Raw genomic sequence first — 16885 nt, 5'->3', positions numbered from 1 at the left:
GGAAGAGGACAAAAGAAAACGATATTCTGGTCTGAGAGAATTGAAACTACAAACAATTTTTTTTTCTTTTTTTCTAATTCTGTTCTAATGTCTTTTTTTCTTTTTCTTTTTCTTTTTTTTTTTTTAAGAGCGGGGTGCACGATTTTAACCTAGTGCACTTCAACTAAAACAAAAAAAATAAGAACGATGAGTGAAGAATACAAAAGGAATAGGATAGGATGATAACAGGAAACAAAAAAAATAAAGGGATAGAAAACTGATTTTAGAACCTGTGTTCTGATACCAAATGATGTGAACCTCAATCGACACGCTTTGAGACCCAACAAAAATATTGGAATACTTGCCCAAGAAAGCTAAAATTCATATTTTTGATAGAGACCCTAACCCAACGTTTATAATCGTAACGCGAACCAAAGGTATAAGTTGACCTTGACCCAATGATTATAAAGAATAACGAACCAAAGGTATAAAGTTTGAACGCCACAAGGAAGAATCCCTAATAAGTTCACAGTTCTTAAAAAACCAAAAGAAGAGCAAAGCCTCACATTTTCTAATTTTTATTCAATAATATAATATGAAAAACGTTTACAGACTTAAGGGTCTATTTAAAGGCTCCATAAAACTTGACAGACAAGAAAATATATTCTAAAATAACTCCTAATTGAAACCTTACCATATCAGGAATCAAATTTGACCTAAAAAGCATTAAATGCACCTAAAAACAAGGAAAATACCTAAAAAACGTACTAAATAATAAAACCCTAAATAAAAGTTGATTTGGTCTGAAATTAGCAGATCCAAAATAGGAAAAAATCTGCCTTAACTGATATAGAGCTGGAAAGTCAATCAGCTATTAATTCATGCCATAAATCACTTGCAATTAAGCCAGATCAGCCCTAAATAACTTGAATTAAATTTATTACGTTTTCAGCTTCCTTTGGGCCAAGCTTGGAATGTCTTGCGTTAGAATCAGCTCAAATCTCTTGAATCAGCCCATTAAGTGCTTCTTTAGTCTTCTTGGATCTTGCTCTTGTAATAGGCCCAACTAGAACATGCGATGGATCCTTGGAATGCTTGTTGATTCTCATCATAAGGCTTTAAACTTTGGACATGACTTGCCAAAATTTGTGGTTTATGTTGTTGGATTTGCAAAACCAACTTAAATATCTACCTATTTGTTTCATATGTGGTTGATTGAAATGTGTTTTATTCCAAAGTTTGACAGTTTAGTGAATCTTGTTGGATGACTCCACTAACTTGTGTCTTTTGATTAATTTGCATGGTTAAATATGCAGTTGACTATTTGGTTATCAAAATCTTGAACTTAGACCAGAGCATCAAATCTGGTTAGTTGGAAAGTGGGAAGTTTTCACATTTCCCTTAGCATAAGTGGTTGATACTAGAAGAGCAGGAGCTTCATAGATGATATATCTATTGGATAATGCTAAGCTGTGAACCATATGACTGCAATTGGACATATTAATGCTGGCCTCTTTCTGGCAACACATTGCAACGTGCCAAGAGTTATTCTAATGTGATTTCTTGTATTTGTGAAGTCAAGCTTGCTCAACTCCTCCACTTGCGATGTTTTTCCTAAATGATTGTAAAGGCTAGATAAAAGCCATGCGACCATCTCTCAATTTCTTATGCTCTTTACTATTTTTTTGCTTTTCCTTTTCATTGACATGAATACGCACAAGTCATTCTCAAGGAAAGGGAAAAAAAAAAAAAAAAGTCAGTCGCTCCTGCAGACTTGATACTAACATTTCCTTAACTATAAATTGCATACCACACTAATGACATTAACTAAGTATAAATATTGCTTTATTGATAAGGTTCAGAAAAACCCATTGAAAAAAAGATGTAGAATTCATACAAATGTTCATATGCGGCAACATACTTACCAAGATTAAAATAAAAGACAAGGTGCAACATTGTCAATTACCTTTTGGTACAACCGCTAGCTTTTAGCACAATTTATTGAATGCAAAATTAACCATTGCTACATCTCAAAACAAAAGTCTGATATGCTCTACTAGCTATAGGGGCCAAAATTGTGATGTATAAAGTATACCTAAATTGTCTCAGCAAATATTTTTTGGTTCCTAAACAGCTCAATTGAAAAAACCAATTGCTAGAAAATTCGAACCAGACATACCAGTTCAACAACAAAAATAATTTAACTGTAATATATGGAAGAGCATCAAAAACAGATCATTTTACTTCTGATGAATCACCTAAAATGAATAATTAAAAATACAACTGCTTGTAGAAGAGTAAGATTATGTTTCTGGAGACTCTCTTAAGATTGGAAGCTGAGGCAACATCTGACTGGGCCTGACCAAATACTGATCTGCATGATGTCCAAAGCCACAAATATAATCAAGAGAGGCAAATCAATGATACAACTAACCTCTCAGAAATGCAGAGCAATTATTATTTGTTTTTCCCAAAATAACTATGTGGCAAATTAATGATGTCCAAGGCAGAAGTAATTTGATTCATCTAGAGAACTATTTTTTTGACACCAAAGATCAAGAGTAGCAATCTACAGTGACTATTTTCTCTTTTCTTTCTTTTTTATTTTTGCCTAAGTTTGCACCAAAAACACAACCACTGATTTATTTTAACTTACCTTCAGGTTGTAAAGCATTTCTTCCTACAATGAAGTCATGGTATTTTTTCCATTCATGTTGTTGTCAACCTTACTCACTTTATCATGCAGTTCCACAGTGGCCTAACTAAATAATATACTAACAAATTCTCCTGTCCCCATCTCAAACTCCAGAAAAAAGCTTAACTTAGAAATTCATCACAAACTGTAATAGGCTTCACCCTCCAGCTACTGGCAACCCCCATAAACACATATTTGGAGAGCAGAAAAGATTTCACTCCCTTGAACCCTCAAGTCTGATGATTCAAGACCATATCTTAGGCTTAATCATAAAGATAGCCTTTTGCGATAGTATTAAGGATATCCTCATAGCAAAAAATTCTTTTAGTTTCTTTGTGATTTTATACTAAGTCTGGTAAACTATCACTTGTCTGAAAAGTTTAGATTGTTAGGAAATGGTGAATTTAATTACTTAACCAATTATTCTAACAACTACCAATAGGATTAGTTTGATTATAAGCGGTGACACTATTGTAAGCAGCATGTCATAAACATCATAATACAACTTAAAAGATGATATATCTACTCACCCACAGGTTGAACATGTCTTGTGATGCTTTCAGAATATGGACAAGCATACAGAACATATGTAGCCCATGTCTATCATCTTTTTATGGCAAAAGCACCTGCAAGTTTCATAGTCTCAATAAGGTGCAAGGAATTCAAAAGGTGGGTGTGTGAATGTGCATGTATGCTAAATTATTGCTAATACATATTACATATGGGGAAACAAATTAAGATTTTTACTGCTTCAAAGTGATAGCAAATGAGATTGAAGGCTTTGCTTTGATTAAGAAAACAGACTATCATGACTGATATTAGTAACCCAAGGGTTGTTTCATCACTTCCTATGGTCTTATGTAAGGAAGACGTTATATTGTGACAAAACTACATATTGTGACATTCTAGTATGTTAGCTGCATCCACTATTATTAGACACCCAAACAAACTGTATATAGCCAACAGGTATCAGATTTCCCACCAAGATCCAAACACTAATCTGCAGAAAATACAACCAAATCACTTATTAATCGAGACACAATCTTTAATAAAATATACCTGAAGATGAAGTGCAACTCCAGCACTTATTATTCAAGACACAATCTTCAAGATAATATATATTTTGCTTCTAAGCCAAAAGAGACTATCACAATAGTCAAGAGTACTTGCTTTACCACATTAAAATTGAAAACTATAATTTATCACATTGTAACTCAATATCCTACAAGAAAGACACATATTTGCTAGTCTGGTAAAAAGGCCACAAACTTTTCTCTCAAGTACCTCTAAAAAACACTAAAATAGGCAAAACTCAAGATGGGTCTAAAAAGAAACTCAAAAACATCAATTACTATGATATGACCTTTACACAAACTAAAAATCTGTTCAATGCTTCAGATGAAGAGAGTGGGGAGATGTCAGAAGCTCTTTAAACCAAGCAGCTGAAATCAAAATAGTTTGTGCACAACAAAAACGTATGTGATAACAAAAAATAAAAATTCAGCCTCACATTCATTAGAAAATTAAAAAACAATTCACTAAATTACTGTATGAAAGATTAAAAAAAAAATCAATCTACCATTCATTAAAAAAAAAATTCAATTCACTAAATCACTAACTCATAAACAGTATCCTATTCATTCTTTTATACTAATCTTTGAGCGACCGAAAATATTCCTGTAGTGGAATGTTTCTAGCAATTTCAACAATTCTTGAACATTGATCATTATTCTTTGAAAGCACTAGACTTGCTGCCAACTTGTACCGTAAACGTTCCGACCAACTCTCCTACAAATAATTAGACATGTAATTAAGAAGTAGTTTAAACAAATTATGTGAAAATTTGTATTTAATTCAAAGAAATTTATTACCAAAAGGGGTAAATGCCTGCTGGAAGTATTTGTAAACATGTGTTTTATAACATACATCCCGCAATCATACCTGAAAAATGAAAATTGTTAAAATTTTGCAATTTGAAAAATGCATAGAATAGTTATCCATATGTACTAGTACAATTTGGAACCTACCCATTATTTTGTTGAGGATTTGAGATGGGTGATTTCAATTTAAATCTGGTAATACTATCAATATACTTGTCTTTCTCCAAAAAACTCAACAACTTATCAAGGCCTGTAACCTATCGCAAAGTTGGATTTTAACATCAGTTTTTTTTATTCTTTTTTGATAAGTAAGATGTTTATTGATATCAAAAAAGGAAACACCCTAGTACACAGGGAGTGTACAAGGGTTAAACAATCAAGAACAAAAATTACAAGAATCTAAGAAATCAAGAAACGATAAAAATGATTGGTTCCGCAAAGCAGTCAACCAATCTATAAGGGTTCTAAAGAAAAATAGCTTCAAGTCTGAGACTGATCTCTCCTTATCTTCAAAGCACCTGCTATTTCTCTCTCTCCAAAGACACCACAATAAGCAATGTGGAACAATTATCCATATATACCCATTTCGATGACAACCAAATCTGCCTTGCCAACATGCTAATAGCCCCACTACAGATTGCGGCATCACCCAGCTAACTCCAAACAATCCAAACACCATTGCCCACATATCCATTGCAACCGAACAATGGAGAAAAAGATGATCAACCGATTCACCATTGCACTTGCACATGTAGCACCAATCAAATATCCAAACCTTCCTTTTTCGTAAATTGTCAATCGTTAAGTACTTCCCCAAAGCAGCAGTCCAAACAAAGAAAGCAACTCGAGAAGGAATTTTCTGTTTCCAAATACTCTTCCAAGGAAAGCAACAATCATTAGAGCCCACTAAGAGACTATAATAATCCTTAACCAGAAAACCCTTCTCTCTATCAAGTTTCTAGCACATCTTATCCTCACCAAACCCTTTCACCGAAGCACCATAAATGGTATCCATAAAACCAGCCAATGCCTCTGATTCTCGAGCATGCACACCCCTAAAGAAACTTACATCCCAAAAGAGGACTCCATTATCAAGCTTCAAAAGCTCAGCCACACTAGCCTCCTTGTCTCGGCAAAATCTATACAATTCCGGATAACTGACTGCAAGGGAAGTCTCACCACACCAATGGTCTTGCTAGAATTTCACTCTTGACCCATCCCCAACATCATATAGAATGTGGCGAGAAAAAGAAGGCCATCCCCGACTAATATTTTTCCACAATCCCACACCATATGGACCATTAACAAGCCTAGTACACCAACCCCCATTCACAGCCATATTTCACCTCTATCACTTGCCTCCAAAAGGCAGTCCTCTCCATCCCAAATCTCCATAGCCACTTTCCAAGCAAAGCTTCATTAAAAAGTCTTATCTTCCTTATCCCAAGGCCACCCGAAGCAATGGGACTGCAGACAGTAGCCTATTTAACTAAATGGAATTTTGGTTGATCTCCAATGCCACCCCATAAGAAATTTCTTTTTAGTTTCTCAATTCAGTTAGCCACAACAGCAGGAATAGGGAATAGAGATAGGAAATAAGTAGGTAAATTAGATAGAGTGCTTTTAATTAAAGTGACTCTACCTCCCTTGGATAAGTACAGACGTTTCCATCCTGCTAATCTCCATTCTATCTTTTCCAGAATTGGGTTCCATATTGCCTTATCCTTGCATTTAGCTCCTAAAGGAAGACCCAAATACTTCATTGGAAGAGTACCTTGTTTACAACCAAGAACAGTCAACAATAAGTCCAAATTATGCACCATACCAACAAGAACCAACTCTGACTTGCCCAAATTTATCTTTAGGCCAGAAACCACCTCAAACCAAATGAGGATCATATGGAGAAACAGAACCTGGTCCAAATCAGCACCACAAAAAATCAAAGTATCGTCCGCAAAGAGAAGATGAGACACCACCAATGATCTTCCCTCTACACAACCCACACTAAAGCCTGACATGTGACCATTATGGGCAGCCTTTTCCAACATCCTCCCAAGGGCTTCCATAACCAATACAAATAACAAAGGGGATAATGAGTCGCCTTGTCGTAACCCCCTGGAACTCTCAAAAAACCCACAAGGAGAGTCATTTATCAGAATAGAGAAACGAACTGTAGATACACAAAAGAAAATCCACTGGCGCCATTTAGCAGAGAAACCACCCTTTTCTAACAGCTGCATAAGAAATCCCCAGTTTACATGATCAAAGGCCTTCTCAACGTCTAATTTGCAAAGTAGTCCTGGCAAATTAGATTTCAATCTACTGTCAAGGCTCTCATTAGCAATAAGTACAGGGTCAAGAATCTGCCTGTTTCTTACAAAAGCATTTTGTGAAGCTGAAATTATATCTTCCATGACTGTGCGAAGTCTGTTGGCTAAGACCTTAGCAATGATTTTATAAACCCCCCCAACAAGACTAATGGGGCGAAAATCCTTAACTTCAATTGCTGCATTTTTTTAAGGATGAAAGTGATGAATGTTGCATTCAAACTCTTCTTAAACTGACCTTTAACATAAAAATGATTAAAAATAGCCATAAGATCAGGTTTGAGAATTCCCCAGCAAGCTTGGAAGAAAGCCATAGGAAACCAATCTGGACCAGGCGATTTGTCACCATTAAAATTCTTTATGACCTCAAAAAATTCTGCCTCATCAAAGGGTCTATCTAACCAATATGCATTATCACCGGATATCCTTGGAAATACCAATACTTCTGGAAATGGTCTATCAACTTGCTCCTCAGAGTATAATTTCTTATAGAATTGAGTAATACAATCAGCAATCATGCCTTGATCTGAAGACAAAATTCCATCAACCATAAGGCTCTCAATACCGTTATTTCTTCTATGGGAATTAGCCATTCTATGGAAAAATTTGGTATTTGTGTCCCCCTCCCTCAAGTGCAACATCCTAGACTTCTGCCTCCAACTAATCTCTTCTAAGAGAGTGAGCTTTTCAATATTGGTACGGAGATTAGTTTGTTCTAACTTTTCCTCAGTTGTTAAAGGTTGAATCTCTTCTCTAACATCCAAATCATTCAATTTGTTCCATAGATGCTGTTTCTTAATAGTAACATTACCAAACTCCTCTTCGTTCCACTTTTTTAGATCCAATTTCAAAGCTACCAACTTCTTAGCTAGTATAAAACTTGGATTGCCTTGGAACAAATAAGATGCCCACCAAGCCTTCACTTTGTCAACAAAATTCTCCACCTTCAACCACATATTCTCAAAACGAAAAGGGGTTTTACCTCTCCGATGACTTCCCCCCTCCAACAAAATTGGAAAATGGTCTGAAGTACTCTTGAAAGCCTTTTTTGGGAGAACAAAGTGAAGTGATCTGCCAAAAGTGGAGAGAAAAGAAATCAATCTATTCTAGAAACGGAGGAAGTATTGGACCAAGTATAAAGGCCTCCATCCATAGCTATATCCATCAACCCATGGAGAGAGATAAAATCAGAAAACTCATACATAGCCTGAGCACAGCTTGCAGCCCCTAATCTTTCCGAAGGGAAGCGGATTATATTGAAGTCGCCTCCTAGACACCATGGCACATCCCACCAACTAATCAGCCCTGTCAACTCCTCCCACATTTTCCCCCGCCTCTTGTTTAAATTAGGCCCATAGACACCTGTAAACGGCCACTCAAACTGATCCCCAACATTTTTAAATTTACACGAAACAGAAAAATGCGCCACTGCTTCCTCTACTTTTTCCACCACCCTTCGATCCCACATCAGAACAATACCCCCAGAAGCACCTTCAGAACCCAGGTAAAGCCAATCTACATATGGGCAACCCCATATACTTCGAACAATTCCTCTAGTGATCCATTCAAGTTTAGTCTCCTGCAAACATACTATATTAGCCCTCCATGAATGCAATAAATTATGAATCTGAAGCCTCTTCTCAACCCCATTCAATCCTTTGACATTCCAAGAAATTATCTTCAACTTCATTTAGAAACAGATAGTGCCCGCACCCTACTAGTACCATTCCGCCTAGAAGAAGTAGAACCATAATTAATTGAACTGAATAGACCTTTCAGCTCTCTGATACCTTTCACTCCTGAACTCTTCAAGTCACGTGCTTTATTCTCCAAATCAGCCCTACGTTGCAATTCAGCCTCAACAGCTAGCAAGAAATTTGTTGCTTGATTTTCCAAACCTTTTAATGATACGCCCAGGAAGTTATCAAACCCATTGAATTTACTTTGAAACCAGTCAGAGTAAGATTCCTTCTTTATTGGACTCTCCAAACCCACAATTTCCTGTCCTTTCATGCCCAATGGTAGAGAAAAGGCCAGTGGTTCCACCGCTAGAGGTGACAAACCCCCTTCGTTAGGTAGCTCAGCAACCTCCGAATATGTGTTCGAAACCCAGTCCTCCACAAGTACTTCATACCCTTCAAACTGAGCTGATAACACCTCCAAAGAGTCTGAACACTTCAATGGAACCAAAGCCAACTGTTTTTGCACTTCTAGAACCTCTGTGACTTCACTCGGTGGCAGAGAAATTTGTATCGGAACCGCCACTCTCCTTCCGTCTCTCAATTCAAGCACCCACTGCTCTGAATTCCCCCATTTCTTGATAACATTGCTGAAATGCTCCTGAAGTAACAATCGGATGTCTCGCTGCAAGTTATCTTCACCATCAGAGGTGGTTGCTTGCTCATCGGCCTCATCGGAACCAAGAGACTCGATATCGGCCCCGTCAGAGCCAAGAATCTCAATATCGGCATCAATATCGGCGTCATCAGCGAGCTTCAATGACTGGGCTAGCGTCGGAGAGCTACAAGGATCGACTTGAGGGTGAATCGGCTTCGCAACCACTGCGTTACTGCTTTTGGAATCTTGCTCATAACTCACCGAGACCGATGGTAAAGAAATCCCAAATTTTTGGGTCTCGCCAGATAATAAAGAACGAAAATAGGTTTGCATCGGTTTGGGCCGCCAGACTAGTATGGGCTTGGGCTTGGGCTTGGGCTTGGGCTTTGGTTTGAAGGGAGCTATAGGCTTAACTGAAGGTTTGGGCTTTACAACCTCCTGAACATTGGACCACTGAACCTTCCATCTACCATCCGGCCCACACTCCAATCTCATGGAAATATCTAGCGATACAGCTCTGCCAGCGATATCTTGAATTTCAAACGGAAATTTAGCCTCAGACCTCGCATGTTCTTTTTCGGCATTCAATTCACGAGTATCATGGGTATGATTGCGCAAGTTTGATGTGTTTGAATTTTGAAAATTTGGCATTAATGGCTTTCCTTTCTTGCTACCACCACCCCCTCTCCGATCAGTCTCCGCTGTTGCCATCAGGAGAGAATTGGACTTCTCCACTGTCTATTTCAGGACAGCTTGTGGTTGTGTGCTAACTATCGACTCAGGAACAATGACTTTCCGCAAGTGTAATCCAAACCCTCTCCACCCACTACCCAATTTACCTTCTGGCACCACGATAAAGCCTTTCCGCCGGCCATGGACAAGTTCCAAGATCATAAAAAATCTGCCATAGGAATTGGAACCTAGTTGCAAGATAAATACTTTGTCACCCTCTCTAAAGGTTCGTGCAAAATTTCCAGTAGTTACATTAGACATGAGATCCTCCACAATAGCTAGCAAACGTTTTGCACCCTCTTTGCCCATGAAAACTGATCGGAGAGAATCTCGATTTCTCTCAAAAATGCGTAACATATAATAAGTTCCTCCCTCCACAACAGAGAACTCAAAGGTCTTGGACTCAACGAAAAAGAAAATGGAACCTCCCATATCAACAGAGTAAAAACCACAATTTTGTGACTAATCCGAGGTAGCCAAGCCTCAAATTTTGTGACTAATCCGAGGTAGCCAGGCCTCAAATGCTAGCACTCTTTGTTGTCACCTAGCAAAATTACATTAAAAACAATCATTATTGAGTAGAAAGAGTAAGAAACAATACCACAGTTTTAACATTTTTTGTTCGAATGCCTTCACTAGTTGTGCTTTGCAAAGAGTCCAGTATATATATAAATCTTTTTGCAAAATCAACGACACATAAATTAAAAATGGTCCAACAGGTCTTTTTTTTGGGGGGGGGGGGGGTGGAGAACTTGGACAACACCCTGCTCTTCAATATTTTCCACTCTCCCCATACTCCTATCTCAATATAACATGAAATAAAAACAAGGTAAACAATAACATACATTTGAAAAAAAAATCACAATTGAAAGCTGTGGGAATTGCAAACTTTTTCCTTGCAAACTTTGTCCTGGACAACATAGATGATCAACGTTTTTATTTATTTTATTTTATTTTTTATACAATGACCTGTGTCACTACTATAAAATGTCACTACTATAAAATGGGAATATATTTGTTATTTGTGGATGGTCATATCGTTCACTAAAGTGCCATATTCCCCAAGATGCTTCTATCTAATCAGACAACATATTATAATGATTAAGAAGTAGGCTTTGTCATGTCACATCTGTCTTGCTGACATAACTAATTTATTCAAGATTATAACTAAATTTATTTTAGATTGTACCCTTCTCTTGACTCTTTTTGTGCTTAATTTTGCATCTTCATAATTTTTTTTTTAAAGTATACAAGTTGGATTAAATTCTGGCAAAGCTGGGAGTCAAGATATAAAACTATTTTAATTTAAAAATATCTAGTAACATGTTGTTTCAACAAGAAACAAAGTCTATCACCCTATCGAAGAGCTAGCTAGAAAGGTATATTAGTATATTCCAAATTCTAATTTCTAATTGGGATCCAAGTTTCTCTATGATTATTAATGATCATGTAACTTAATCAGTGATCATTCAATTTCCTCCTTAGTAAGAGATGAGGAATCCAACCATTGATTCATGGGATCAAGGGTTTTTTGTTGTTATTGTATAGTTAGGGATGAGATAATAATCTGCTATCAACTTTAAATGCAAGTAGTTGACTGACACTAAATGTTTATAAGTAGTAAACTTAACCAAAGTAAATAGAATAGATATGTACAGATATAATAAAGTTCCATAAAAAAAAAAAATTTAAAAATCTCACAACTACTTGTGGAAACAAGTTGTAATTGCAGTATGATAAAAATTGTGTTAATGATGAGTGTATATATGAAGGCAATATTATTCCAATGAATGAAGATTTATTCTTTTTTTTAAAACAATTAATAAGTAATATTAGTTATCAAAGGAACACAATTAAAAACACAAAACCACAGCAGAGAAACAGCTTCACATACAAAAAAATATTAAGGAACAAATATCCCTAACACGAGTTGACTCGTTTGTATATTATCAATTTTACTTGCTGTTTGGAATAGAAATATTGAAATCCACATATATCATTATCATTTTTTAACTTTGTAATTATATTTCTATGACCAGATTGGATTTGGTCACATGAATACATCATTCTTTATGATTTTTTCAAGTAAAAGAAAAATATTGTATAGGAAAATTAAGGCTATAGAATGCATCTTCTTGGGGGAGACTTTTCGTTTCCCATATATTCATGTATCGAAACCAACTCACAGGTCAACAATTAGACCCTCTCTCTCTCTCTCTCATAGTAGCATACACAAACCTCACCACAACCAAAACTAAACCAACTCTAAGATGCTTCCCAGTTGGGAAAACTCATTTATGAAGAAACCCAAGAACATAGACCTCAAAGTAGTCAAAAAGAACTCCAACATGTCAGTCAATTTCTCTGTGTTTCGTCCTCTCATGAAACACAGGATTGGTTGCAATGTGGAAGTGTAGCTTGCCTATTAGCAATCCAACCCCACAACAGCAATATACCTCTAGATTAATGAGATCACAGTTCAATAGCAATCAGATCACATCCAATTCATCATCATTCAATCATTTCAAAAAAAAAATGTATTAGAAGCTTATGAACCACTTGGACACCAGAAGAATTAACTTTGGTTCCTAGTCCTACTAATCTGAAACTCAGTACCAAATACTATAATTCTTTTTGAGTTGTAATACTTTTAAAACCTGAGTACAAATTTGTACTTTTAAACCGACAAATTTGTAATTTTTGCTCTTTTCCCCTTTGCTATCAGAACTATGCCCACTACAAGCACATAGAGATAGACATATCTAACCCTCAACTCCCCAGCAGCACACATAAATAGATTCCAAAATCTGCCAAACTCAGAGGGCCACCTCGCATATAGAGGATACACAAACACTATTCTGGAAGTGCCTTTACAATACCCATTAAGTTTTTTATCACTAAAGAATGTTAAAAATTGAATTTTTATCAGAAGCCCATAAACACAATCATGATTCTTGAATGAGAAACATAATAAAGAAAACTCCTTTATCCATTTATTCCCAACCCACCAAAAAAAAACACAGGGGTCTGATTCTAATGATATCTATGTGTCTACAAATATAAAACAATAATTATAATCAAAACCCAAAATGGGCAGGTCTCAAAAGCAGCCAAAAACCCAAATAAATCCACAACCCATGAAGAAACAAAAACAGCAGAAGCAACAAATCTCTCAGCCAAAATAAGTTAACAAACAACACCCAAATCTCCTATCAAAATAATAAAAATAAAAACCCAAATCAGTTAATAGCATTAGGGATTACTAACAATGAATAAAACTAAAGACAAATCATGCGTTGATAGTCAAAGAAACTTTAATGATCTGTATATTAGTAGTAAAATCAACTTCGTCTGAGAGAGAGAAAGAGAAAGACAAACCTATTTCAAATATCGTCGCCGGGCAGAGAATGACCGATACTATTTCTTCTTCTTTGGGTTTTGTTTAGCCGCCCTGGGTTCTTGTGGTTGATTAGTAAGAGAAGAAGCCGAATTCTAGGTTTTTTAGATAAACCGAATCGGAAGCGTGACAGAGTCCGAAGCGTGATAAAGAGAAAGAAGCACGATAGAGAAAATTTTGTTTTTGAGAAAGAGAAGCGCACAGTGAAGACTGGTTTTTTTTTTTTCCCCCTACTTATATAGATAACTTGTTTGCCCGGTAGCCAGTGTTTACTTTAAATTACTCTAAATTAAATGAATGATCTGGATCAAATTTTTATTTATTTAACGGTTTAGATTTAGGTGGATACCATACCCCTAAAAAAAGAAGGGGTATGGTAGAATGACCCATAGAATATTACTAGATTGCATTTGCAGAAAAAAGTTTTCAAAATTAAAATTAATAAAATCTTATTTAAGGTCTACTACGTCACAAGAAAGATTAAAAGGACGTTTGGATAGCACGTCCACGTCCAGCCCCGTTTTTTTTTTTTTTTTCCAAGCGCATCTGTCACTGTTCATTGGCCATGAACAGTGATTTTAGGCCAATGAACAGTACTTTTGGCATGAACAGTACTTTTTACACATTAAAAAATTATTTTGGTACAGTGTTTTCAGTTTTCATTTTTCAGTTTTCAGCAATAAGTTCTATCCAAACAGACCCTAAGTGGATTAGCTATATTATCAATTGAAAAAGAAATATTAGAGGAACTTAAATACAAAAACTTAATTAGTAACTTTACATCTCAAAAAGTAAGGAAAATTAGATTTTAGATAAAAAAAATTCAATATATATTATTTGATTAATATTTAAATATTAAAAAATGTTCCACTTAAAATTTTCGCATGAAACCTCCAAAGTTGTTGAGCCAGTCCTGATTCATATCATATAATAATTAAAACAACCAAAATTTCCCTACTATATATCTGAAATAACGAACATACAATAGTCTCAACCATACATAAAATTTTCTCCATTAATATTTTGTTCACATGTGACTTGACTTAAAACATGACCTAACCATCAAAATATTTATTCCAACCATCCATATATATATATATATATCTTCGTATATCCAATGCAGACCCTAAGAAAAATCCCAACTCGATCAACATCTGCAAATTAACTTAAATCCACACCCAGTACCAGTAGCATCCCCACCAAAGAATTTTACTCACTTTTCTTTAACCTTCCTAACTGCCTTGCATAAAACCAATAATGACATTTAGCGTTTCAAACAAAAACCCTTTAGGATTTGAATCTCCACTTAAAATGTATTAAAAAAACTTACCTTGCAAGGTGGGTACGTAATACTAACTATATACTATTTGACCCAACTATGAAAAAAAAAAAACACCCTAGTTTAACGTGAACAAATAACTGGCTCTTCTGCTATGGTCTCTAACAATGGTTTCCTTGACCTGCACATAGACAACCTATGCATAAACTCTGGCGACGAAAATTCCTCAATATCATCCAAATTCAACTTTGGCACCGCCACTGCCACCGCCGCCTCATTTTCCTGCCAATCATCAGCTGTTTTTCCCTCCACCAACTGGGGAACATCTCCAGGCTCCGGAAATGTCCTTATGTTGGCTTGGCCAGAACCACGCTTGTCTGGAGAATTGGCGGTGAGGAACAAGGCACCCATGTCAGCTGCTGTGACAATAGAGTTGAGTCTCTTCATGGGGAACATGACATAAACGTTAGCCATCTCTAGGTCTTCGTCGGCGTTGAGTGCAGAAAACCTTCGTCCAATTTGGACAGACATTGAGTTTACAACGAAGAAGTTTGGTGTTTCAAGCATGAGTTCAGCTGCTTTAATGGGTGCGTGGAATTCTTGAATTTGGCCGCTTGGGAAGATCACTTTTGTGGCTCTAGATTGCTTGCCTCCTGGGCTGGATAGAGCACAAGAAACGTAGTTTCCCATATGATATGCCTCGTGAATATATATGTCAAGAAGAGAAATGTAAATAAGCAAAACGGTACTTAAAGAAAACTCGGGAGTACTAGCTAGCATATATAGGAGTATGTGGGCTTTGAGTTTGATGAACAAGTTAGCTAAAGAAAGAGATGGAAGTGGATTTGTGTTGGGGTTGGAGAGGTTTGAAGGAGAAGAGATGGTTTTGGAGAGGACTTTGTCTTGGGATTAATGAGTCAATTTTGGGAGTACTGGGGGTGGGGGTAATGAAGAGCTAGGGAGTTGGGGAATAATAACGAGTCAATTTTATAAGGCAGTAGCTAGCTAGAAAAAGTCTAAACAAGAAATATACATAATGAATATAGAAGATTCTAAACAAGGAATGAGCCAGTTGTGTAAAGAAGTTGGGGTTGACATTCTTGCGAGTCTGAGTCCGAGTCCGAGTCCGCGTAGGGAAATTTAAAACAATATCTATTTATTATTTATTATATACAATTCAAGAAACATATTGGAAGGTACCTTTCCAGTTGGTAGTTGATTTTATTATGTATGTTTTATCATTTCCAACAATCATCCTATCTTAACGTGTGAGACCCACTCCTTTTCCCTTTGTAAAGGCAGTTTTCTTTCTTTCTGTCTTTTTCCTAGGTGTTTATTGGCCTTGCTTGTGTTTCGTATATATAGAAGTAATACAAACTTTTATGACTTTCATATATATATATATATATATATATATATATATATATATATATATTCAAATCTTCTTTTTTTTTTTTTTTGTTGAGAAAAATACACACATGTATATATACGAATGGGAAATGAAATAAGAGAATACACTTACACGCCAACACCAAAACTACATGCTCAAATCTTCGATATAAGAAAAAAGACTAACAATATTTGTGTATCTCATCTAATTAATTATCTCATTCTTTACTTCATAGTAATACACCCCCCCCCCCTCCCCACAAAAAAAAAAATGACTAATATTTGGATCATCGCTTGCTAAGATATATGTCTTTCAGCACCGAAAATGGATTTTTTTTTTTTGGGAAGAATGATCAATAATTAATATAGTTATAATTAAAAAAGAACTTCTACCAAAAAAATTTAAAAAGACAGGAAAGCATGTGAACTATGAATATATATATATATAATATGACCATAATTGAACAGTAAAGTTTGCGTGAACTTTTTGCTAATTTGTCTTTCTGAGAGAATTGAAGGAAGTGATGACGGTGTCGATTACGCTATAAGCTAAAAGTTCAGCTCATCACATACTATAAGCTAATTGCGTCACGGAAGCGTTGGTGCCACATTTCCTAGTATCTTTCCCAATCATATATATATATATATACTTTAATTAATTAGGATTAATATATGATAATCTAGTACTGCTTTTCCATCTCAAACAATATTTACAATACAACATCTCATTAGTGCACTGCACTGGCAATTGCAATGGCATGGAGTATTTTAAATCTGTTCCACTAAAGTTATACTTCCGTACTACATTATCTTATTGCCACCAGCAGTAAAGGATACAATATTAGCTCCGCCTTTGAGGGATAATGGTAC

At 35.9% G+C, this 16885-nt stretch overlaps 3 protein-coding genes and 1 long non-coding RNA gene across 4 annotated transcripts; all 4 read right to left on the bottom strand.

Annotated features, from left to right (window-relative positions):
- Positions 1 to 4402: 4402 nt before the first annotated feature.
- On the bottom strand, positions 4403 to 4722 carry LOC142613323 (uncharacterized). Its single transcript, XR_012840272.1, has 3 exons — positions 4702 to 4722; positions 4546 to 4615; positions 4403 to 4462 (listed from the first exon to the last, which is right to left on the bottom strand). It is a non-coding gene; the product is annotated as an uncharacterized LOC142613323 (long non-coding RNA).
- A 3255-nt stretch (positions 4723 to 7977) lies between these two features.
- LOC142628147 (uncharacterized) lies at positions 7978 to 8571 on the bottom strand. Its single transcript, XM_075802160.1, has one exon. It carries the CDS (start codon positions 8569 to 8571, stop codon positions 7978 to 7980), a length of 594 nt encoding a protein of 197 aa, XP_075658275.1.
- Positions 8572 to 9956: 1385 nt separating this feature from the next.
- LOC142628140 (transcription factor Pur-alpha 1-like) lies at positions 9957 to 10382 on the bottom strand. Its single transcript, XM_075802150.1, has one exon. It carries the CDS (start codon positions 10380 to 10382, stop codon positions 9957 to 9959), a length of 426 nt encoding a protein of 141 aa, XP_075658265.1.
- A 3899-nt stretch (positions 10383 to 14281) lies between these two features.
- LOC142622654 (uncharacterized) lies at positions 14282 to 15595 on the bottom strand. Its single transcript, XM_075796175.1, has one exon. It carries the CDS (start codon positions 15404 to 15406, stop codon positions 14750 to 14752), a length of 657 nt encoding a protein of 218 aa, XP_075652290.1. The 5' UTR covers positions 15407 to 15595; the 3' UTR covers positions 14282 to 14749.
- Between the last annotated feature and the right edge of the window lie 1290 nt (positions 15596 to 16885).

The sequence above is a fragment of the Castanea sativa genome, chromosome 1, assembly GCF_040712315.1.
Source record: "Castanea sativa cultivar Marrone di Chiusa Pesio chromosome 1, ASM4071231v1".
NCBI lineage: Eukaryota > Viridiplantae > Streptophyta > Magnoliopsida > Fagales > Fagaceae > Castanea > Castanea sativa.
The sequence above is the reverse complement of the archived record's forward strand: the minus strand, read 5'-3'. Positions and strand labels throughout refer to the sequence as shown.